Here is a 25,948-nt window from a genome sequence, read left to right on the forward strand (position 1 = left end):
AAGGACAATGTATTGAGGTGTGGTCGTCGTTTGTTGATGAGGGTGATTACAGGCACAGATTAAATGGGGGGTTGGGGTGGGGGGGGGGGGGGGGGGGGGGATTATGAGTTCTTCACACCTCTATATTGATCACCATAGATCCACTGATTGGAGATCAATGGATCTCTCTATCGACGGTATCGGGGTTTAATTAAGGTTTAATTAATCAAGTACTGGTTATAATAAGTTAATTAAACCCTGAAAAGGTTTACAGATGTAAACAAATCAAATCAAGCTTTATTTCTATAGCACATGTAAAATAATCGAGATTGACCAAAGTGCTTTACACAATAAAATCTAGATACAAAATACAAATAGAAAACAAGTATGGATGTGCACTAGACCACCTAGACATCCACATAGCAACAAGAAGTGAAACAGTTCAAATGACAGGAATGATCAAAGGCCATAGAAAAAAGATCTTAAGTCTTAAGAAGAGACTTAAATAGTTCAATGGACTGAGCACTTTTAACCCATTTTGTACTGAGGTCGATAAAAAAAGGCTTCTATCATTTTTCTGAAAAACCCATGTTTCTATATCAGTGGGGCTCAACCTTTTTCATGTCAAGGACCCCCAGAATTATCTCTATTGGGCCACGGACCCCCATCTCCAAATATGTAGTTCCAGGCACCCTCCAGAAGCCAATATTTTAGTTAAAAATGTTCGCTCTGAAATATATATTCAAAGACTTGCGCCACATTTTTACGAGTTTTCAAAAATAGCAGACCTACAAGCTCGTAGCGCGCCACCGAGTGGCGCGCTACGAGCTTGTAGATCTGCTATTTTTCAATAGCTAAAGTAGCTATTGGGAGGGGTTCCCGCCCAAAAACAGGTTAATATATAAAAAGGGAGACTATTCCAGGGAGAGGGTGCTGCAACAGCGAAGGCACGTTCACCTCTGGATCTATTCCAGGGAGAGGGTGCTGCAACAGCGAAGGCACGTTCACCTCTGGATCTATTCCAGGGAGAGGGTGCTGCAACAGCGAAGGCACGTTCACCTCTGGATCTATTCCAGGGAGAGGGTGCTGCAACAGCGAAGGCACGTTCACCTCTGGATCTATTCCAGGGAGAGGGTGCTGCAACAGCGAAGGCACGTTCACCTCTGGATCTTAAATTGGAACAGTCAAAAGAAACAAAGGCCTTCTAAGAAGATCTGTGTTTGAAAGCGTGGCCTCTCTCGTCATCATCATCGTTGCATGCAGCTCGTCATCATCATCGTTGCATGCAGCTCGTCATCATCATCGTTGCATGCAGCTCGTCATCATCATCGTTGCATGCAGCTCGTCATCATCATCGTTGCATGCAGCTCGTCATCATCATCGTTGCATGCAGCTCGTCATCATCATCGTTGCATGCAGCTCGTCATCATCATCGTTGCATGCAGCTCGTCATCATCATCGTTGCATGCAGCTCGTCATCATCATCGTTGCATGCAGCTCGTCATCATCATCGTTGCATGCAGCTCGTCATCATCATCGTTGCATGCAGCTCGTCATCATCATCGTTGCATGCAGCTCTCCGTCAGTGTTGATTTTGACAGCTGATTTTAGATTGTCATATACAGTAGTCTCTTGAATAGTTTTCATTTAGTTTTAGCCACATTTTACAGTGGCCTGGAATGTTTTAGTGTAGTTTTAGTCGACAAAATCTCATACGATTTTAGTCGACTAAATCTACAGTTGATTCAGTCGACTAAAATATGTTTCGGCGGGCCTCGATGCCGTCGTGATGACTGATTTTACACTTGCTGAAAATATCAGATCTACAAGCTCATAATGTGTCGCAAAGCGACGCATTGTGAGCTTGTAGATGTGCTATTTTCAAATAGTCTAAAATGTATAGTTATTGGTTATTTTCCACCACTGTTGCCAGGTTTTGGAAGAGAAACAAGCAACCATGTCTATGAAAACAAGTCCAAAAGAAGCCTGACTATAGGCTTAGTAGGCTATTTTATAAAACAAGCCCAAAGTCGCTTATAATTAAGCGGACATGGCAACACTCCCAACGTCTCCTCTCTCTCTTTTTCAGACAGTGGGAGTGTGGCCGGCTCGCTGCGGAGATTTTAATACCGAGACGACGTAAATGACAGTTATGACACAAGCACTGAATATCACAAAGAAACGGACAATTATGTGTCCGGCCAGAGGTTGAGGTGGGAGGAGGACAGGTGGGTCTAAGACCGGACTGTCCGGCGTGAGACCGAACGTCGGGCCACCCTAAATGCAGACCAAACTGGTCCTTGAAGTCCTTGAACTGAAAACGTTTTGTAAACCACTTCACTGAGCCTGTAAGTGACACGGAGACTTAAATTCCAGGGAGATTTTCTCCAGTGGAAATGAATGACATGTCGAGTCTTGCCTTAAAGAGTTGCCACCGGAGCAGTGTAATAACCGCACGCACGCACGCACGCACGCACACACACACACACACACACACACACACACACACACACACACACACACACACACACACACACACACACACACACACACACACACACACACACACACACACACACACACACACAGTAGCGCAGCAACGGGACAATATTTGCGTAGAGCGTTACGCAAGCTTGCAGGTCTGCTATTTTTGAAAAATCTTGAAAATGTGGCGCAAATCTTTGAATATATGTACTTTCAGAGCGAACGTTTTTAGCTCAAATCTTTGCTTCTGGGAACCCCGGAATTAAATACAGGTAATTCCGCGGGTCCTTGACATGAAAAACGTTGAGCACCACTGACATAGAAACATAGATTTTTCAGAAAACTTTTCCAAAGCCATTTTTTTAGAATCAGCCTCAGGTGTAAATCAACATCATAACCTTTATTTAAACTCGGAGTACAATTGAGGGGCAGGCCCTCAAAAACAACAACATACACTAAATACAGCAATATCAAATATATGAATTGTAAAACAGAAAGTGTCCAAAGCTCCAAAAACTGGGTATGTAATACCTGGGCTGGCAGTAGGAGAGTCCATGGAGCGAGACTCGCTGCTTCCTCCGGCACTCTCAGAGTCGCTGCACATCCCCCCTCCTCCTCCTAATCCTCCTCCTCCTCCTCCTCCTCCTCCTCCTCCCTGGCAGCCTGAGGAGGTCCATGGACGGAACGGGCCCTGTATCCTGAGGCCTGAGAACAACACAACAACATCATCATCATCTATATGGTAATAACAACAATAACAACAACATCATCATCATCTATATGGTAATAACAACAATAACAACAACATCATCATCATCTATATGGTAATAACAACAATAACAACAACATCATCATCATCTATATGGTAATAACAAGTAAGACGCGCAAACGCAGGAATTATAACTCAATGGCTCGAGCGAGCGGAAGTTTAGCCTAGACTAGCCCCGCGGGCTTACGCATGTGACGTCATGAACGTCCGTCCACCTCCATGAAAGTGGTGCAATTCCACATTTCGCCAGTAGGTAGTGGCAGCTTAAATGGTAAATGGTGCATTTATATAGCGCCTTTATCCAAGGCGCTTTACATAGATTGTGCATTACATTCACCCATTCACACACACATTCACACACCGATTGCGGCGGAAGCCATGCAAGGCACCAACCAGCACATCGGGAGCAATTTGGGGTTCAGTGTCTTGCCCAAGGACACTTCGACATGTAGACAGGAGGAGCCGGGATTTGAACCGCCGACCCATGGATCATTGGACGACCTGCTCTACCTCTTGAGCCACAGTCGCCCGTTGGATAGCCTTACTGGGGGCTTGGGGCTGCCCCTCGCCCCAGTGCCCTGCACGAGAACACGGGGGAGCAGTAATAGTCTGGAAACATAAATATGTTTCCATACAACTTTATTTTACATCTCCCTCCCGTCCCCAGCGAGGTCAGCGTCCACGTTGACAGGACAGATAATCAGAGGAGCAGAGTTTGACCAGAGAGATGACCAGAGGAGCAGAGTTTGACCAGAGAGATGACCAGAGGAGAGATGACCAGAGGAGCAGAGTTTGTACCACCATTATCAACACAGGGACAGAATAATGGATAGAGTCTCTCAGTGAAGGAGCAGCCAGTGAAAGAGTAGAGGTGGACTCTGGTCTCCACATCATAGAAGGAGACCAGACCCTCCTCATAGTCCACAAACACTCCCACTTTCTGGACCATCTCTCTTACAGGGAGGAGGACAGCAGGGCCAGCATTAGCCCAGTACTCATTTCCATTATTCCACAACCCTATAGTCCAGTAACCATCATTGGGGTTCATTGTGAAGTCTCCCTTCCTGTTGATGGACTCTCTGGCCACTCCTAGAACCCAGTCAGTATTCCCTCCAACCTGGACCTCGTAGTAAAACCTTCCTGAGGAGAAACCTTGTTTTCCTAAGACATAGACACATTGATCAAATCTCTCTTTGTTCTCTGGGAGATTCTTCCATATGTTTCCATCATGCACTTGTTTTCCATCGTCAGACAGGATGAGGCAGGGATATGCTGCATCCGGGTCCAGAGTCACATTCACCTCATATTGATGCATCCTCTTCATCTCAACATCACACATCTTCTTCCAGGAATGTTTATGATGTGATTACAGCAGAATATGAAGTTGTTTTTAGGGTGTATCTTTCTATGTGTGATCTAATGGTCTGTCTCTCTCTCTCTTCTCTTTGACTAATGCTCCTCAACACTATGTGTGAAGTCAAGCTGACTGAAATCTGACCTCATCACACATGACATCAAATATGGAATTCCGCACGACTCCAGAGTTAGAGGCCTAATTAATCAACGCTTAGGCCGTCATTGCCATAATTATATCTACGTCAATAACCCTGGATCGCGCCATCTTGATCGCCGTGCCCATCCACACCCATTCTATCCGTTTCTTTCAATCGCCTGTATCTCCTATTCCTTTGTCCCAGATGACATTTTTTGGTCCAAACCAGCTTCATTCCACGGCCCGGGGCCGGCGCTGTCATCCTCCTCCATCATGTCTCAGAAGCACCCACGGCAAACATGAACTGTTGTGGCTCACTAAAACGTTACCATGTCTCAGAAGTTATCAAAAACACCCTCCAGGTTCACTAAATAACTAGTAAATCTAGCATCAAAAATCATTGGGAAGAGACAGCAACAATTAGGCTGTATCTACAAGGAGGTACTTTGTAAAAAAGCTGTCAAGATAGCAAACGACCTCCTCTCATCCACTCTGCAGGGAGTTCCAACTACTTCCCTCTGGTAGACGGTACAAAGTACCAAAAGCGATCCGTAACATTTTTAAAAATTCCTTCATACCAAATGCCATTAAGGCACTAAATGATACCATGTCTTGCTAGATTTGTTTGTTTTTCCAATGTATCTGCCACTCTGTTGTCCTGCACTTTCTTTTGCCATGAGACAATAATTGTGTTAAGTGTTGTTGCTGTTGTTGTAACTGTTTTGTACTGTTGAGACCGAAGACAAATTTCCACACGTGGACAATAAATGAAACTAACTAACTAACTAACTAACTAAATAACTAACTAAAACGTTACCATGTCTCAGACGTTATCAAAAACACCCTCCCAGGCTCACTATATGTTGGAACAACATATGAGACGGGGGTCGGCGGCTGAGGACATATCATGTTTGGGGTCCTTGACATTTTTAAAAGGAAAGGAGAGGTCGCACAAACTCGTAGTCCCGATGCCAGCATTTATTTTATTTTACCAACGTCTCGACAAACAGGTTGTCTTCTTCAGGGTATATGTCCTTGACATGAAATAGTGTTGAGCACCAGTGTGTTCTTCAGGGTATATGTCCTTGACATGAAATAGTGTTGAGCACCAGTGTGTTCTTCAGGGTATATGCCCTTGACATGAAATAGTGTTGAGCAGCACCAGTGTGTTCTTCAGGGTATATGTCCTTGACATGAAATAGTGTTGAGCACCAGTGTGTTCTTCAGGGTATATGTCCTTGACATGAAATAGTGTTGAGCAGCACCAGTGTGTTCTTCAGGGTATATGTCCTTGACATGAAATAGTGTGGAGCAGCACCAGTGTGTTCTTCAGGGTATATGTCCTTGACATGAAATAGTGTTGAGCACCAGTGTGTTCTTCAGGGTATATGCCCTTGACATGAAATAGTGTGAGCAGCACCAGTGTGTTCTTCAGGGTATATGCCCTTGACATGAAATAGTGTTGAGCACCAGTGTGTTCTTCAGGGTTCTTCAGGGTATATGTCCTTGACATGAAATAGTGTTGAGCACCAGTGTGTTCTTCAGGGTATATGTCCTTGACATGAAATAGTGTTGAGCAGCAGTGTGTTCTTCAGGGTATATGCCCTTGACATGAAATAGTGTGAGCAGCACCAGTGTGTTCTTCAGGGTATATGCCCTTGACATGAAATAGTGTTGAGCACCAGTGTGTTCTTCAGGGTATATGTCCTTGACATGAAATAGTGTTGAGCAGCACCAGTGTGTTCTTCAGGGTATATGTCCTTGACATGAAATAGTGTGGAGCACCAGTGTGTTCTTCAGGGTATATGTCCTTGACATGAAATAGTGTTGAGCACCAGTGTGTTCTTCAGGGTATATGCCCTTGACATGAAATAGTGTGAGCAGCACCAGTGTGTTCTTCAGGGTATATGTCCTTGACATGAAATAGTGTTGAGCACCAGTGTGTTCTTCAGGGTATATGTCCTTGACATGAAATAGTGTTGAGCAGCAGTGTGTTCTTCAGGGTATATGTCCTTGACATGAAATAGTGTTGAGCAGCAGTGTGTTCTTCAGGGTATATGTCCTTGACATGAAATAGTGTTGAGCAGCACCAGTGTGTTCTTCAGGGTATATGTCCTTGACATGAAATAGTGTGGAGCACCAGTGTGTTCTTCAGGGTATATGTCCTTGACATGAAATAGTGTTGAGCAGCACCAGTGTGTTCTTCAGGGTATATGTCCTTGACATGAAATAGTGTGGAGCAGCACCAGTGTGTTCTTCAGGGTATATGTCCTTGACATGAAATAGTGTGGAGCAGCACCAGTGTGTTCTTCAGGGTATATGTCCTTGACATGAAATAGTGTGGAGCAGCACCAGTGTGTTCTTCAGGGTATATGTCCTTGACATGAAATAGTGTGGAGCAGCACCAGTGTGTTCTTCAGGGTATATGTCCTTGACATGAAATAGTGTGGAGCAGCACCAGTGTGTTCTTCAGGGTATATGTCCTTGACATGAAATAGTGTGGAGCAGCACCAGTGTGTTCTTCAGGGTATATGTCCTTGACATGAAATAGTGTGGAGCACCAGTGTGTTCTTCAGGGTATATGTCCTTGACATGAAATAGTGTTGAGCAGCACCAGTGTGTTCTTCAGGGTATATGTCCTTGACATGAAATAGTGTGGAGCAGCACCAGTGTGTTCTTCAGGGTATATGTCCTTGACATGAAATAGTGTGGAGCAGCACCAGTGTGTTCTTCAGGGTATATGTCCTTGACATGAAATAGTGTGGAGCACCAGTGTGTTCTTCAGGGTATATGTCCTTGACATGAAATAGTGTTGAGCACCAGTGTGTTCTTCAGGGTATATGTCCTTGACATGAAATAGTGTTGAGCACCAGTGTGTTCTTCAGGGTATATGTCCTTGACATGAAATAGTGTTGAGCACCAGTGTGTTCTTCAGGGTATATGTCCTTGACATGAAATAGTGTGGAGCACCAGTGTGTTCTTCAGGGTATATGTCCTTGACATGAAATAGTGTTGAGCACCAGTGTGTTCTTCAGGGTATATGCCCTTGACATGAAATAGTGTTGAGCACCAGTGTGTTCTTCAGGGTATATGCCCTTGACATGAAATAGTGTGAGCAGCACCAGTGTGTTCTTCAGGGTTCTTCAGGGTTCTTCGGGGCCAAAAACAACACTGCTTTCCAGAAAACCCTCATGACTGAGAAGACATTAGAATCTGTTGTCAGGTCAGACAACAGATGTGTTAAACTCACCCTGGATGTCGGCAGTGCTGTTGCAGCGCACGTCGCAGGTCTTGGCGGGTCGCGTCATGTGACCGGGGGGACCGTCCACCTCGTCGCCGCTCAGGAGGTCAGAGGTCAGCGACCCCTGGGACAGGTTGGCGTGAGACGAGAGGCTGGCGCTGAGCGCACGCTTGGTGAAAAGCATCCTGGGAAAAAAGAAAAAAAAACACATATTTAAGGGGGATATACCAAAAAAAAAAAGTTTACCACAACTGTTTTTATTTATTTAAAGATATTATTTTGCATAATATATAGAGCAGCCAGGCAGCCAGGGTTGTGGCGTGGGAAATTTGGTATATAGTCTTTTTTATTGGCCTAAAATATTGTCTATATACATACATACATACATACATTCATGAATCCACTTGCTGACCGGCTGTCGGTATTGGGATTTATTTTGTATAGGGGTTTAATTATATGTGACCATACCATTAACATCTTATATAAGGCAAAACATTACGTCAAAAATGCATGAAATTTAAACGTGTCAAACTAGGGGGTTTTCATGATTCTGAATCCATTCCAAGCTTTAGTTTAGCACAAAAAAAACACTCATTGGGCTAAAAACGGCCATTGCCATCACCACAGCACCTCAAAGGCCCTTCAAACAAGGCTCCAGACAGAAAACAAACTGGTCAGGTTACTACTTGGCCTCACCCCCCGAACCCACCTCACCCCTGCCCACTTTGAAAGGCTGGAATGGCTTAGGGTTGACGAGTACAGCATCTTGCAATGGGTCTGGTCGACAAGATTCGATACATGGGTTATATGGCGTTCAGAGTATGGGTTATATGGCGTTCAGAGTATGGGTTATATGGCGTTCAGAGTATGGGTTATATGCCGTTCAGAGTATGGGTTATATGCCGTTCAGAGTATGGGTTATTATGAAAAGTGTCCATTACAGTCCCTAGTAGAGGTAGTAGTGAATGTAGTCCAGGGGCTTTTCAAGCACCTGGTTAAGAAAAAGAGTGAAACCTTTGGAAACCAAGCAAAGCTCAGAGGGGGCGTGGCAGTAGGAGAAGCCCCCTCCCCACCCCACTGTTTCTCCTCTCCCTCTCTCTCTCTCTCTCTCTCTCTCCCTCTCCCTCTCCCTCTCTCATGACCACAGTCATTTCCGCAGGAAGACAAGCAGGCTGCGGTCAATTGTCTTACGCTCTCCAAAACAAACTACCACCCCCCCCCCCTCTCTCTATTTCAGATTTCGGCCAATAAGGAGCCCTTTAGGCCAGAGTAGAGAGATGAAGCAGAATCCCACCGTTGTATCAAATGGTGTTGCAGATTAAAATGTTAGTCAGCTTCATAGACTTGTTTATTAAATGTTAGTCAGCTTCATAGACTTGTTTATTAAATGTTAGTCAGCTTCATAGACTTGTTTATTAAATGTTACAGTCAGCTTCATAGACTTGTTTATTAAATGTTACAGTCAGCTTCATAGACTTGTTTATTAAATGTTACAGTCAGCTTCATAGACTTGTTTATTAAATGTTACAGTCAGCTTCATAGACTTGTTTATTAAATGTTACAGTCAGCTTCATAGACTTGTTTATTAAATGTTAGTCAGCTTCATAGACTTGTTTATTAAATGTTAGTCAGCTTCATAGACTTGTTTATTAAATGTTAGTCAGCTTCATAGACTTGTTTATTAAATGTTAGTCAGCTTCATAGACTTGTTTATTAAATGTTAGTCAGCTTCATAGACTTGTTTATTAAATGTTAGTCAGCTTCATAGACTTGTTTATTAAATGTTACAGTCAGCTTCATAGACTTGTTTATTAAATGTTACAGTCAGCTTCATAGACTTGTTTATTAAATGTTAGTCAGCTTCATAGACTTGTTTATTAAATGTTAGTCAGCTTCATAGACTTGTTTATTAAATGTTAGTCAGCTTCATAGACTTGTTTATTAAATGTTAGTCAGCTTCATAGACTTGTTTATTAAATGTTAGTCAGCTTCATAGACTTGTTTATTAAATGTTAGTCAGCTTCATAGACTTGTTTATTAAATGTTAGTCAGCTTCATAGACTTGTTTCACAGCACAATACCGACTAGAAATGCACTGCGTCGAGGTGCCATGCATGGCCTACTTGTGCGCAGGCAGAGCGCACAAGTACTGCTACTAACTAAACCCTTTAGATCCGTTATTGACCTCATACCAACCTTGAAACGTACCTTAGTCACGTCACCATCAACGGCCAGTAACACCCACCCAACAGCCAATAACACCCACCCAACAGCCAATAACACCCACCCAACAGCCAATAACACCCACCCAACAGCCAATAACACCCACCCAACAGCCAATAACACCCACCCAACAGCCAGTAACACCCACCCAACAGCCAATAACACCCACCCAACAGCCAATAACACCCACCCAACAGCCAATAACACCCACCCAACAGCCAATAACACCCACCCAACAGGCAATAACACCCACCCAACAGGCAATAACACCCACCCAACAGCCAATAACACCCACCCAACAGCCAATAACACCCACCCAACAGCCAATAACACCCACCCAACAGCCAATAACACCCACCCAACAGGCAATAACACCCACCCAACAGCCAATAACACCCACCCAACAGGCAATAACACCCACCCAACAGCCAATAACACCCACCCAACAGCCAATAACACCCACCCAACAGCCAGTAACACCCACCCAACAGCCAATAACACCCACCCAACAGCCAATAACACCCACCCAACAGCCAATAACACCCACCCAACAGCCAATAACACCCACCCAACAGGCAATAACACCCACCCAACAGCCAATAACACCCACCCAACAGCCAATAACACCCACCCAACAGCCAATAACACCCACCCAACAGCCAATAACACCCACCCAACAGGCAATAACACCCACCCAACAGCCAGTAACACCCACCCAACAGCCAGTAACACCCACTCAACAGCCAATAACACCCACCCAACAGCCAATAACACCCACCCAACAGCCAATAACACCCACCCAACAGGCAATAACACCCACCCAACAGCCAATAACACCCACCCAACAGCCAGTAACACCCACCCAACAGCCAATAACACCCACCCAACAGCCAGTAACACCCACCCAACAGCCAGTAACACCCACCCAACAGCCAATAACACCCACCCAACAACCAATAACACCCACCCAACAGCCAATAACACCCACCCAACAGCCAATAACACCCACCCAACAGCCAGTAACACCCACCCAACAGCCAATAACACCCACCCAACAGCCAGTAACACCCACCCAACAGCCAGTAACACCCACCCAACAGCCAATAACACCCACCCAACAGCCAGTAACACCCACCCAACAGCCAGTAACACCCACCCAACAGCCAATAACACCCACCCAACAGCCAATAACACCCACCCAACAGCCAATAACACCCACCCAACAGCCAATAACACCCACCCAACAGCCAGTAACACCCACCCAACAGCCAGTAACACCCACCCAACAGCCAGTAACACCCACCCAACAGCCAATAACACCCACCCAACAGGCAATAACACCCACCCAACAGCCAATAACACCCACCCAACAGCCAGTAACACCCACCCAACAGCCAGTAACACCCACCCAACAGCCAATAACACCCACCCAACAGCCAATAACACCCACCCAACAGCCAGTAACACCCACCCAACAGCCAATAACACCCACCCAACAGCCAATAACACCCACCCAACAGCCAATAACACCCACCCAACAGCCAATAACACCCACCCAACAGCCAGTAACACCCACCCAACAGCCAGTAACACCCACCCAACAGCCAGTAACACCCACCCAACAGCCAATAACACCCACCCAACAGGCAATAACACCCACCCAACAGCCAATAACACCCACCCAACAGCCAGTAACACCCACCCAACAGCCAGTAACACCCACCCAACAGCCAATAACACCCACCCAACAGCCAATAACACCCACCCAACAGCCAGTAACACCCACCCAACAGCCAGTAACACCCACCCAACAGCCAGTAACACCCACCCAACAGCCAATAACACCCACCCAACAGCCAGTAACACCCACCCAACAGCCAATAACACCCACCCAACAGCCAGTAACACCCACCCAACAGCCAGTAACACCCACCCAACAGCCAATAACACCCACCCAACAGCCAATAACACCCACCCAACAGCCAATAACACCCACCCAACAGCCAATAACACCCACCCAACAGCCAGTAACACCCACCCAACAGCCAGTAACACCCACCCAACAGCCAGTAACACCCACCCAACAGCCAATAACACCCACCCAACAGGCAATAACACCCACCCAACAGCCAATAACACCCACCCAACAGCCAGTAACACCCACCCAACAGCCAATAACACCCACCCAACAGCCAGTAACACCCACCCAACAGCCAGTAACACCCACCCAACAGCCAATAACACCCACCCAACAACCAATAACACCCACCCAACAGCCAATAACACCCACCCAACAGCCAGTAACACCCACCCAACAGCCAATAACACCCACCCAACAGCCAATAACACCCACCCAACAGCCAGTAACACCCACCCAACAGCCAATAACACCCACCCAACAGCCAATAACACCCACCCAACAGCCAATAACACCCACCCAACAGCCAGTAACACCCACCCAACAGCCAATAACACCCACCCAACAGCCAATAACACCCACCCAACAGCCAATAACACCCACCCAACAGCCAATAACACCCACCCAACAGCTGTGCGTAGTGACTCCTGGGTCACAGAACTGTCTGAGACTCACCCTGCGCTGTGCGTAGTGGCCCCTGCGTCAGCGCCCGGGCCCTCGGGGGTCCCGCAGCGGGCCGGGAGGCCCCGGATGAAGTCCACGTAGCGCTGGCCGGGCTCGTACAGCTTGGCGTTCTCGCACAGCGTCTGGTGGTTGACGGGCAGGGACACCACCTGGGCCTGCTGCAGCTGGAACCAGTTCACCGTCACCTGGAGAGGGGACACACGCACAGGCACAGGCACACACACACAGACACACACACCATACGCACGCATGCACACGCAATACAAACACACGGCTGATTAGTGACCGCCCCAAGTGTCTTTGAGAAAGGCATAGAACTACTAGAATGGCGTGTGTGTGTGTGTGTGTGTGTGTGTGTGTGTGTGTGTGTGTGTGTGTGGTGTACTCACGGCCTTCAGCGTGAGGTCACACTGGAACACCATCTCTCGTAGCTGCGTGATGACCTCCATCTTGACCTTGGCCAGCTCCACCCGTCTCTCCGCGACCTCCAGCTGGCACGCCTTGCAGTGCTCCCGCGCCTCCTCCGCCTGGCAACAGCGCACGCAGTGATGTGATTGGATTAGATTTAAAACAACAACGAAAACAGGTCCTCGATGCACGTCCCACTGGGAGGAGACCCTGGGGCAGACCAAGGACCAGATGGATTATATCTCCACTGGGAGGAGACCCCGGGGCAGACCAAGGACCAGATGGATTATATCTCCACTGGGAGGAGCCCCCGGGGCAGATCAAGGACCAGATGGATTATATCTCCACTGGGAGGAGACCCCGGGGCAGACCAAGGACCAGATGGATTATATCTCCACTGGGAGGAGACCCCGGGGCAGACCAAGGACCAGATGGATTATATCTCCACTGGGAGGAGACCCCGGGGCAGACCAAGGACCAGATGGATTATATCTCCACTGGGAGGAGACCCCGGGACAGACCAAGGACCAGATGGATTATATCTCCACTGGGAGGAGACCCCGGGGCAGACCAAGGACCAGATGGATTATATCTCCACTGGGAGGAGACCCCGGGGCAGACCAAGGACCAGATGGATTATATCTCCACTGGGAGGAGACCCCGGGGCAGACCAAGGACCAGATGGATTATATCTCCACTGGGAGGAGACCCCGGGGCAGACCAAGGACCAGATGGATTATATCTCCACTGGGAGGAGACCCCGGGGCAGACCAAGGACCAGATGGATTATATCTCCACTGGGAGGAGACCCCCGGGGCAGACCAAGGACCAGATGGATTATATCTCTACACTGGCCTTGGGAACGCCTCGGGATCCCCCAGGAAGAAGTTACAATAATGTTGCTCTGGAGAGGGAAGTCTGTAGCTCTCTGCTGGAGCTGTTGCCCCCGCGACCCGACTACGAATAAGCGGTTGATGATGGATGGATAAAAACAGTGCACAAAATATAGGAGGGAAAATTGCCAGGTGGCCTCTACCGATGTATAACACAATAACAGGTGGCCTCTACCGATGTATAACACAATAACAGGAGGCCTCTACTGATGTATAACACAATAACAGGTGGCCTCTACCGATGTATAACACAATAACAGGTGGCCTCTACCGATGTATAACACAATAACAGGTGGCCTCTACCGATGTATAACACAATAACAGGTGGCCTCTACCGATGTATAACACAATAACAGGTGGCCTCTACCGATGTATAACACAATAACAGGTGGCCTCTACTGATGTATAACACAATAACAGGTGGCCTCTACCGATGTATAACACAATAACAGGTGGCCTCTACCGATGTATAACACAATAACAGGTGGCCTCTACCGATGTATAACACAATAACAGGTGGCCTCTACCGATGTATAACACAATAACAAACATTTGCCAGACATGATTTTCTAACAACAATTAGCCCGACAAAGTTGACACGCATGACTGTGTAGAATTCCAATTGACGTGATTTGCATTAAAAAAAAATATATATATAAAACATAGTTGAAATACATTATTATGCCAATGACAGGATTGATTACTGATAAGAATTAGCAGTGTTTTATGTACTTCTCAAATGAGAAGAAAAATTTAATCTGGTCCTGGTCTCCACTCTGACTCGCCCCCCCCTCACTCAGACTGGACTCGCTTTAGGTGGACTCGACTACAACACTAAAGGCCTATTCATACTCCAATTGTAGGTGATAAGGTGACCACCGAAAACTACAACATGATGTCGTGCTGCGATGGTAAGCGATTCACCGCTCACACCACCCACCGTTTCGGTGGTCACCTTATGACCTAAAGCTGGACTATGAATAATTGAATATGTCTTAACAGGGTGACAAAGTGACATGTGAAACGACCAGGGCCAACATGGGGCTTGACAGACCACCTGTTTTTCAGCTTCTGTTTTTCGGGTGTACCTTCTGCAGTGCGTCGTCCTCCAGCCGTCGTCTCTTCTCCAGCTGCTTGGCGGTGGCGTTGTTGGCCCCACCCCCTCCTCCGCCGCCCGCTAGCTCCTCCTCCACGCGGCCCGTGGCCACCTTGGCCTTGTCGTGTTCATCCAGCCGCTGAGCCTGCAGCAGCCGCGCCTTCCGAAGGGCGCCCTCCGCCTCATTCTGGAACCACACACATGCTACGTTAGCATTTAGCATAGCAGCAGCCTCGTTCTGGAACCAAACACACTACGTTAGCATTTAGCATAGCATCAGCCTCGTTCTGGAACCAAACACACAACGTTAGCTGCCAAAAACAACACTGGCACCTTTTTTTAGATTTTATTTATTTTATCTTAAAAAATAAAATAATAAAGATATATATGGTGGTGGTATGGGCCTTTTTGACGCCCCCTGGTGGCGGGGAATGAGTTAAAGGGTTCAAAATGTGTCACCTGGATCCATAACTACTGTGGCTTTAAAGTGAAAACTGAAAACAGACAACATCAAAGTGCTTAAAGACTTAAACCTCTCTTAAAGACTTAAACCTCTCGCTAAGTCTCTCTCTTGTAGCAAAAACATAAGAGTGACTAAAATGAATTGGACAGCTTACTAGTGCTGCACCGTTCTGGCTCAAATTACGAAATGAGATCACAATTACGTGTCGGAATCTAGGTTGCGATCTTTTTCTTTCTTGACTCACCATGCAGCACTAAACCACTACACCACTAAAACACTACACACTAAACCACTACACCACTAAACCACTACACCACTAAAACACTATACCACTAAACCACTACACCACTAAAACACTACACCACTAAACCACTACACCACTAAAACACTACACACTAAACCACTACACCACTAAACCACTACACCACTAAAACACTACACCACTAAACCACTACACCACTAAAACACTACACACTAAACCACTACACCACTAAACCACTACACCACTAAACCACTACACCACTAAAACACTACACCACTAAACCACTACACCACTAAAACACTACACCACTAAACCACTACACCACTAAAACACTACACACTAAACCACTACACCACTAAACCACTACACCACTAAAATACTACACCACTAAACCACTACACCACTACACCACTAAAACACTACACACTAAACCCCTAAACTGAACCACTACACCACTAAAACACTACACACTAAACCACTACACCACTAAACCACTACACCACTAAAACACTACACCACTAAACCACTACACCACTAAAACACTACACACTAAACCCCTAAACTAAACCACTACACCACTAAAACACTACACACTAAACCCCTAAACTAAACCACTACACCACTAAAACACTACACCACTAAACCACTACACACTAAACCACTACACCACTAAACCACTACACACTAAACCACTACACCACTAAACCACTACACACTAAACCACTACACCACTAAAACACTACACCACTAAAACACTACACACTAAACCACTACACCACTACACCACTAAACCACTACACACTAAACCCCTAAACTAAACCACTACACCACTAAAACACTACACACTAAACCACTGCACCACTAAAACACTACACACTAAACCCCTAAACTAAACCACTACACCACTAAAACACTACACACTAAACCCCTAAACTAAACCACTACACCACTAAAACACTACACACTAAACCCCTAAACTAAACCACTACACCACTAAAACACTACACCACTAAACCACTACACACTAAACGACTACACACTAAACCCCTAAACTAAACCACTACACCACTAAAACACTACACCACTAAACCACTACACCACTAAAACACTACACACTAAACCCCTAAACTAAACCACTACACCACTAAAACACTACACACTAAACCCCTAAACTAAACCACTACACACTAAAACACTACACACTAAACCCTTAAACTAAACCACTACACCACTAAAACACTACACACTAAACCCCTAAACTAAACCACTAAAACACTACACACTAAACCCCTAAACTAAACCACTAAAACACTACACACTAAACCCCTAAACTAAACCACTAAAACACTACACACTAAACCCCTAAACTAAACCACTACACCACTAAAACCCTACACACTAAACCACTACACACTAAACCACTACACACTAAACCACTACACACTAAACCACTACACCACTAAACCACTACACACTAAACCACTATACCACTAAAACACTACACCACTAAACCACTACACCACTAAATCACTACACCACTAAAACACTACACCACTAAACCACTACACCACTAAAACACTACACACTAAACCACTACACCACTAAAACACTACACACTAAACCCCTAAACTCCCCACATCTTTTTTTAAAGCATCAAATAACAAAGTATCTTGAATGAGGACCAGAAACAATGTGTGTTTCTCAACTTCTATTATTACTTGGGGCACATTTGACCCTTACAAGTAGAGTGATACCACACACACACAGTCTGTTGAGTCAGCGATACGGGTCCTGGGGTAATTTCTACGTTCAGTCGACGTGTAAAAGCAACGTGGAGAAACAAACGCAGGAAACCGCCGACCTTTCTCACCGTTTCACATCTCTGACACACACACACACACACACACACACACACACACACACACACACACACACACACACACACACACACACACACACACACACACACACACACACACACACACACACACACACACACACACACACACACACACACACACACACACACACACACACACACACACACCAACCAGGGTCTATTATGGAAAACACGCCCGGAATAAACCGTTTGGCTACATGAGCTTCGTGAGCGTGACGCGTTGTATGCTTGTAGATCCGTTATTTTCGTGAATGGAGTGCAGAGCCATCTAATAGAAGAGTTGTGACATTGAGGGGGCAGAAAACAGCCCGGTCCAATGCATTCCTTAAACTTCCGGTTTTCATCATTCAATACTTCCGGTTGTCCCAATTCAACAGAAGTCTATGTAGGAGAGCCTCCATTGGACTGAAGCCTATAGAAGTCTATGTAGGAGAGCCTCCATTGGACTGAAGCCAATAGAAGTATATGCAGGAGAGCCTCCATTGGACTGAAGCCAATAGAAGTCTATGTAGGAGAGCCTCCATTGGACTGAAGCCAATAGAAGTCTATGTAGGAGAGCCTCCATTGGACTGAAGCCAATAGAAGTCTATGTAGGAGAGCCTCCATTGGACTGAAGCCAATATAAGTCTATGTAGGAGAGCCTCCATTGGACTGAAGCCAATAGAAGTCTATGCAGGAGAGCCTCCATTGGACTGAAGCCAATAGAAGTCTATGTAGGAGAGCCTCCATTGGACTGAAGCCAATAGAGGTCTATGCAGGAGAGCCTCCATTGGACTGAAGCCAATAGAAGTCTATGCAGGAGAGCCTCCATTGGACTGAAGCCAATAGAAGTCTATGTAGGAGAGCCTCCATTGGACTGAAGCCAATAGAAGTCTATGTAGGAGAGCCTCCATTGGACTGAAGCCAATAGAAGTCTATGTAGGAGAGCCTCCATTGGACTGAAGCCAATAGAAGTCTATGTAGGAGAGCCTCCATTGGACTGAAGCCAATATAAGTCTATGTAGGAGAGCCTCCATTGGACTGAAGCCAATATAAGTCTATGTAGGAGAGCCTCCATTGGACTGAAGCCAATATAAGTCTATGTAGGAGAGCCTCCATTGGACTGAAGCCAATATAAGTCTATGTAGGAGAGCCTCCATTGGACTGAAGCCAATAGAAGTCTATGTAGGAGAGCCTCCATTGGACTGAAGCCAATAGAAGTCTATGTAGGAGAGCCTCCATTGGACTGAAGCCAATAGAAGTCTATGTAGGAGAGCCTCCATTGGACTGAAGCCAATAGAAGTCTATGTAGGAGAGCCTCCATTGGACTGAAGCCAATAGAAGTCTATGTAGGAGAGCCTCCATTGGACTGAAGCCAATAGAAGTCTATGTAGGAGAGCCTCCATTGGACTGAAGCCAATAGAAGTCTATGTAGGAGAGCCTCCATTGGACTGAAGTCAATAGAAGTCTATGTAGGAGAGCCTCCATTGGACTGAAACCAATAGAAGTCTATGTAGGAGAGCCTCCATTGGACTGAAGCCAATAGAAGTCTATGTAGGAGAGCCTCCATTGGACTGAAGCCAATAGAAGTCTATGTAGGAGAGCCTCCATTGGACTGAAGCCCCATGAAGTGAACGCAGTTTGCATAACTCTGTCTTACTCTATGGCTCTGGGTGAGTGTAAAGCCCCTTGGATTGGATAAAAGGTTGCCGGTTGCATGGGACGCAGTCTGGCAGAACTTAACCATAGTGCGTGCGTGCGTGCGTGCGTGCGTGCGTGTGTGCGTGCGTGCGTGCGTGCCAACCCACCATCTTCTTCTGCTCTCTCTGCCACTGCTCCTTCACATCTTTCCTCAGTCGGTCCAGCTCACTCTTCCTGGTCTGGAGAGGCTGTACAACACACAGGGTACACTGGATTTTACACTCTGGTTAGTTTTAACCTGCCAAGGGTTAGTTTTAACCTGCCACGGGTTAGTTTTAACCTGCCAAGGGTTAGTTTTAACCTGCCAAGGGTTAGTTTTAGACCTGCCAAGGGTTAGTTTTAACCTGCCAAGGGTTAGTTTTAACCTGCCAAGGGTTAGTTTTAACCTGCCACTGGTTAGTTTTAACCTGCCAAGGGTTAGTTTTAGACCTGCCAAGGGTTAGTTTTAGACCTGCCAAGGGTTAGTTTTAACCTGCCACGGGTTAGTTTTAACCTGCCACGGGTTAGTTTTAGACCTGCCAAGGGTTAGTTTTAACCTGCCAAGGGTTAGTTTTAACCTGCCACGGGTTAGTTTTAACCTGCCATGCATATCGGGAGTGACAGTGTTGTCTAACTAATGCCTGTTGGAATGTTAGTATGACTAACCAACATATGCACCTCAGTCAGCCGCTCTGGGGGCTTGACTTAGACATACCACAGAGCGCCCCCTAGTGGAGACATACCTGCATGAACGTGTTGCTCCACAGAGCACCCCCTAGTGGAGACATACCTGCATGAAATTGTTGCTCTGCAGAGCACCCCCTAGTGGAGACATACCTGCATGAACGTGTTGCTCTGCAGAGCACCCCCTAGTGGAGACATACCTGCATGAACGTGTTGCTCCACAGAGCACCCCCTAGTGGAGACATACCTGCATGAACGTGTTGCTCTGCAGAGCACCCCCTAGTGGAGACATACCTGCATGAACGTGTTGCTCCACAGAGCGCCCCCTAGTGGAGACTTACCTGCATGAACTTGTTGCTCCACAGAGCGCCCCCTAGTGGAGACATACCTGCATGAACGTGTTGCTCTGCAGAGCACCCCCTAGTGGAGACATACCTGCATGAACGTGTTGCTCCACAGAGCACCCCCTAGTGGAGACATACCTGCATGAACGTGTTGCTCCACAGAGCGCCCCCTAGTGGAGACATACCTGCATGAACTTGTTGCTCCACAGAGCACCCCCTAGTGGAGACTTACCTGCATAAACTTGTTGCTCTGCAGATGGCCGGCCGTCTGCAGGAGGGCGTGGCTGTACTCGATGTCGTTCCTGAACGCTGACGTGTAGATGTCACGGAACGGCATGAACTCCTGGACAAACCACCACAGAAGAAGAAGCAGAAGCAGAAGCAGAAGAAGAAGCAGAAGCAGAAGTAGAAGCAGAAGAAGAAGAAGAAGAAGAAGAAGAAGAAGAAGAAGAAGAAGAAGAAGGTTCAAACCAACACAACACATCACATCTGAACATCCACATTCTATTCAATTACATTTCTTTCAGGCTTCGTACACACATAAAGAACAACTGTTCTGTGCTCTGCCTGTGTTCCATGGCCGCCTCAATGCTTTTCCAATGGAAGTCACATGGTTTGACCAAACACTTGTTTGATTGCCCCCCTCCCCCGCATCAAACAAAAATGTTTGGTCAAACCACGTGACTTCCATTGGAAAAGCATTGAGGCAGCCATGAAACACAGGGAGAGCACAGAACAGTTGTTCTTTATGTGTGGACGAAGCCTCAGTGGTGGAAAAACTATGTCACATTTTTTGCTTAAAAGAAAAGTATTAATACTGCAGTGTAGAAAAATCTCTTGAAACTAGCCGATCTACAAACTCACAATGCATCGCATTGTGAGTTTGTAGATCGGCTAGTTTCAAACGCATGTGCATGTGCATGTTTCTGAAGTGGTAAATGCATGTTTCTGAAGTGGTAAATGCATGTTTCTGAAGTGGTAAATGCATGTTTCTGAAGTGGTAAATGCATGTTTCTGAAGTGGTAAATGCATGTTTCTGAAGTGGTAAATGCATGTTTCCATCACCCAAATCACTGAATGCTCCTTTAAGTTACTTTCCACCACTAATTCCTTTATTACTAAGGTTATAAAAAGGTATAAAAGGTGAAATAATTGATACTTTTTTTTTTAAACATGATCATTGTTAGACATTATTCTGTCCGATTGAAGGAAGTCACCTGTTGACTTGCGAGGTTCTTGGCGGATTCAGCCATCTTGGCGTAACTCTTTGCACATTCCATGTCTGAAAACAGAAGTTACAACAACAGTTTAGATTAAAAAAAAAAATAATAATAACACCTGTGTGAAGTGAGGGGCGCTCCTATCATCATACATCATCTCATTCCGGCCAATCACAGCCTACAGTATGTCCAGTTTTTTAACGTTGACACTATGACGTATACAACTGTCCGTCCATTATCCCCCCTTCAGGGGTTAAACTCCCTGTCCGTTCATTATCCGCCCTTCAGGGGTTAAACTCCCTGTCCGTTCATTATCCCCCTTCAGGGGTTAAACTCCCTGTCCGTTCATTATCCCCCCTTCAGGGGTTAAACTCCCTGTCCGTCCATTATCCCCCCTTCAGGGGTTAAACTCCCTGTCCGTTCATTATCCCCCTTCAGGGGTTAAACTCCCCTTCAGGGGTTAAACTCCCTGTCCGTTCATTATCCCTTCAGGGGTTAAACTCCCTGTCCGTCCATTATCCCCCTTCAGGGGTTAAACTCCCTGTCCGTCCATTATCCCCCCTTCAGGGGTTAAACTCCCTGTCCGTTCATTATCCCCCCTTCAGGGGTTAAACTCCCTGTCTGTCCATTATCCCCCTTCAGGGGTTAAACTCCCTGTCCGTCCATTATCCCCCTTCAGGGGTTAAACTCCCTGTCCGTTCATTATCCCCCCTTCAGGGGTTAAACTCCCTGTCCGTTCATTATCCCTTCAGGGGTTAAACTCCCTGTCCGTTCATTATCCCTTCAGGGGTTAAACTCCCTGTCCGTTCATTATCCCTTCAGGGGTTAAACTCCCTGTCCGTTCATTATCCCCCCTTCAGGGGTTAAACTCCCTGTCCGTTCATTATCCCCCCTTCAGGGGTTAAACTCCCTGTCCGTCCATTATCCCCCCTTCAGGGGTTAAACTCCCTGTCCGTTCATTATCCCCCCTTCAGGGGTTAAACTCCCTGTCCGTTCATTATCCCCCCCTTCAGGGGTTAAACTCCCTGTCTGTCCATTATCCCCCTTCAGGGGTTAAACTCCCTGTCCGTTCATTATCCCCCCTTCAGGGGTTAAACTCCCTGTCCGTTCATTATCCCCCTTCAGGGGTTAAACTCCCTGTCCGTTCATTATCCCCCTTCAGGGGTTAAACTCCCTGTCCGTTCATTATCCCCCTTCAGGGGTTAAACTCCCTGTCCGTTCATTATCCCCCTTCAGGGGTTAAACTCCCTGTCCGTTCATTATCCCCCCTTCAGGGGTTAAACTCCCTGTCCGTTCATTATCCCCCCTTCAGGGGTTAAACTCCCTGTCCGTCCATTATCCCCCTTCAGGGGTTAAACTCCCTGTCCGTCCATTATCCCCCTTCAGGGGTTAAACTCCCTGTCCGTCCATTATCCCCCTTCAGGGGTTAAACTCCCTGTCCGTTCATTATCCCCCTTCAGGGGTTAAACTCCCCTTCAGGGGTTAAACTCCCCTTCGGGGGTTAAACTCCCGACAATGACCACCTAGCCAGATATTATCCCGGGGATTACATGGCTACCTAACATAAATTAATAATTGGACCCAAAACACAACAAAATAAAGTATTCCATAAGTTTGCGCTGACTGCGTCTGACCAGCTGCAGGGCTGCAGCGCTGGCTGCGTCTGGCCAGCTGCAGGGCTGCAGCGCTGGCTGCGTCTGGCCAGCTGCAGGGCTGCAGCGCTGGCTGCGTCTGGCCAGCTGCAGGGCTGCAGCGCTGGCTGCGTCTGGCCAGCTGCAGGGCTGCAGCGCTGGCTGCGTCTGGCCAGCTGCAGGGCTGCAGCGCTGGCTGCGTCTGGCCAGCTGCAGGGCTGCAGCGCTGGCTGCGTCTGGCCAGCTGCAGGGCTGCAGCGCTGGCTGCGTCTGGCCAGCTGCAGGGCTGCAGCGCTGGCTGCGTCTGGCCAGCTGCAGCACTGTCGGAAAACAAGGAAGTGAGTTGATCAAATAGAATCCATTTGCGGGTTTTACTGCTTCGTCTGTTTCTCACCTAAATGTTTTCAAAAAAACACCTGGTCTCAACCTTTCCTCTGTGACACCTGGTCTCAACCTTTCCTCTGTGATAGCACCTGGTCTCAACCTTTCCTCTGTGATACCTGGTCTCAACCTTTCCTCTGTGACACCTGGTCTCAACCTTTCCTCTGTGACAGCACCTGGTCTCAACCTTTCCTCTGTGACAGCACCTGGTCTCAACCTTTCCTCTGTGACAGCACCTGGTCTCAACCTTTCCTCTGTGATAGCACCTGGTCTCAACCTTTCCTCTGTGACACCTGGTCTCAACCTTTCCTATGTGACACCTGGTCTCAACCTTTCCTCTGTGACAGCACCTGGTCTCAACCTTTCCTCTGTGACAGCACCTGGTCTCAACCTTTCCTCTGTGACAGCACCTGGTCTCAACCTTTCCTCTGTGACACCTGGTCTCAACCTTTCCTCTGTGACGCCAGCACCTGGTCTCAACCTTTACTCTGTGACACCTGGTCTCAACATTTCCTCTGTGACACCTGGTCTCAACCTTTCCTCTGTGATAGCACCTGGTCTCAACCTTTCCTCTGTGATAGCACCTGGTCTCAACCTTTCCTCTGTGACACCTGGTCTCAACCTTTCCTCTGTGATAGCACCTGGTCTCAACCTTTCCTCTGTGACACCTGGTCTCAACCTTTCCTCTGTGACACCTGGTCTCAACCTTTCCTCTGTGACAGCACCTGGTCTCAACCTTTCCTCTGTGATAGCACCTGGTCTCAACCTTTCCTCTGTGACAGCACCTGGTCTCAACCTTTCCTCTGTGACACCTGGTATCAGCCTTTCCTCTGTGACAGCACCTGGTCTCAACCTTTCCTCTGTGACACCTGGTCTCAGCCTTTCCTCTGTGACAGCACCTGGTCTCAACCTTTCCTCTGTGACACCTGGTCTCAACCTTTCCTCTGTGACACCTGGTATCAGCCTTTCCTCTGTAAATGGTAAATGGTGCATTTATATAGCGCCTTTATCCAAGGCGCTTTACATAGATTGTGCATTACATTCACCCATTCACACACACATTCATACACTGATGGCAGCGGAAACCATGCAAGGTACCAACCAGCACATCAGGAGCAATTAGGGGTTCAGTGTCTTGCTCAAGGACACTTCGACACTAACTCTAGGGGAGCCCGGGTTCGAACTGGCGACCTTGTGGTTACCATCCAGAAACTCTACCCCTGAGCCACCGCCGCCCCAGGTGCTGTGACAGCACCTGGTCTCAACCTTTCCTCTGTGACAGCACCTGGTCTCAACCTTTCCTCTGTGACAGCACCTGGTCTCAACCTTTCCTCTGTGATAGCACCTGGTCTCAACCTTTCCTCTGTGACACCTGGTCTCAACCTTTCCTCTGTGACAGCACCTGGTCTCAACCTTTCCTCTGTGACAGCACCTGGTCTCAACCTTTCCTCTGTGACAGCACCTGGTCTCAACCTTTCCTCTGTGACACCTGGTATCAACCTTTCCTCTGTGACAGCACCTGGTCTCAACCTTTCCTCTGTGATAGCACCTGGTCTCAACCTTTCCTCTGTGACAGCACCTGGTCTCAACCTTTCCTCTGTGACAGCACCTGGTCTCAACCTTTCCTCTGTGACAGCACCTGGTCTCAACCTTTCCTCTGTGACACCTGGTATCAACCTTTCCTCTGTGACAGCACCTGGTCTCAACCTTTCCTCTGTGATAGCACCTGGTCTCAACCTTTCCTCTGTGACAGCACCTGGTCTCAACCTTTCCTCTGTGACAGCACCTGGTCTCAACCGTTCCTGTGACAGCACCTGGTCTCAACCTTTCCTCTGTGACACCTGGTCTCAACCTTTCCTCTGTGATAGCACCTGGTCTCAACCTTTCCTCTGTGACAGCTGTCTCAACCTTTCCTCTGTGACAGCACCTGGTCTCAACCTTTCCTCTGTGACACCTGGTCTCAACCTTTCCTCTGTGACACCTGGTCTCAACCTTTCAGCACCTGGTCTCAACCTTTCCTCTGTGACACCTGGTCTCAACCTTTCCTCTGTGACAGCACCTGGTCTCAACCTTTCCTCTGTGACACCTGGTCTCAACCTTTCCTCTGTGATAGCACCTGGTCTCAACCTTTCCTCTGTGACACCTGGTCTCAACCTTTCCTCTGTGACAGCACCTGGTCTCAACCTTTCCTCTGTGATAGCACCTGGTCTCAACCTT

At 47.2% G+C, this 25,948-nt stretch overlaps 1 protein-coding gene across 2 annotated transcripts in view; it reads right to left on the reverse strand.

The window, feature by feature from the left end:
- The window catches only part of LOC306913039 (rho GTPase-activating protein 29-like), a 96,563-nt gene that overhangs the window by 10,700 nt on the left and 59,915 nt on the right, over positions 1 to 25,948 (reverse strand). For both annotated transcript variants that reach the window (XM_079489549.1, XM_079489548.1), the window contains exons 6-13: positions 21,717 to 21,781; positions 20,732 to 20,842; positions 19,600 to 19,680; positions 15,180 to 15,374; positions 13,180 to 13,317; positions 12,782 to 12,975; positions 7,975 to 8,150; positions 2,995 to 3,168 (exon numbers count right to left, since the gene is read on the reverse strand). In XM_079489549.1, coding sequence (XP_079345675.1) covers positions 2,995 to 3,168; positions 7,975 to 8,150; positions 12,782 to 12,975; positions 13,180 to 13,317; positions 15,180 to 15,374; positions 19,600 to 19,680; positions 20,732 to 20,842; positions 21,717 to 21,781 — 1,134 coding nt within the window. The remainder of the gene's footprint in view (positions 1 to 2,994; positions 3,169 to 7,974; positions 8,151 to 12,781; positions 12,976 to 13,179; positions 13,318 to 15,179; positions 15,375 to 19,599; positions 19,681 to 20,731; positions 20,843 to 21,716; positions 21,782 to 25,948) is intronic.

Source organism: Electrona antarctica (genome assembly GCF_951216825.1).
Source record: "Electrona antarctica genome assembly, chromosome: 20".
Classification (NCBI taxonomy): domain Eukaryota; kingdom Metazoa; phylum Chordata; class Actinopteri; order Myctophiformes; family Myctophidae; genus Electrona; species Electrona antarctica.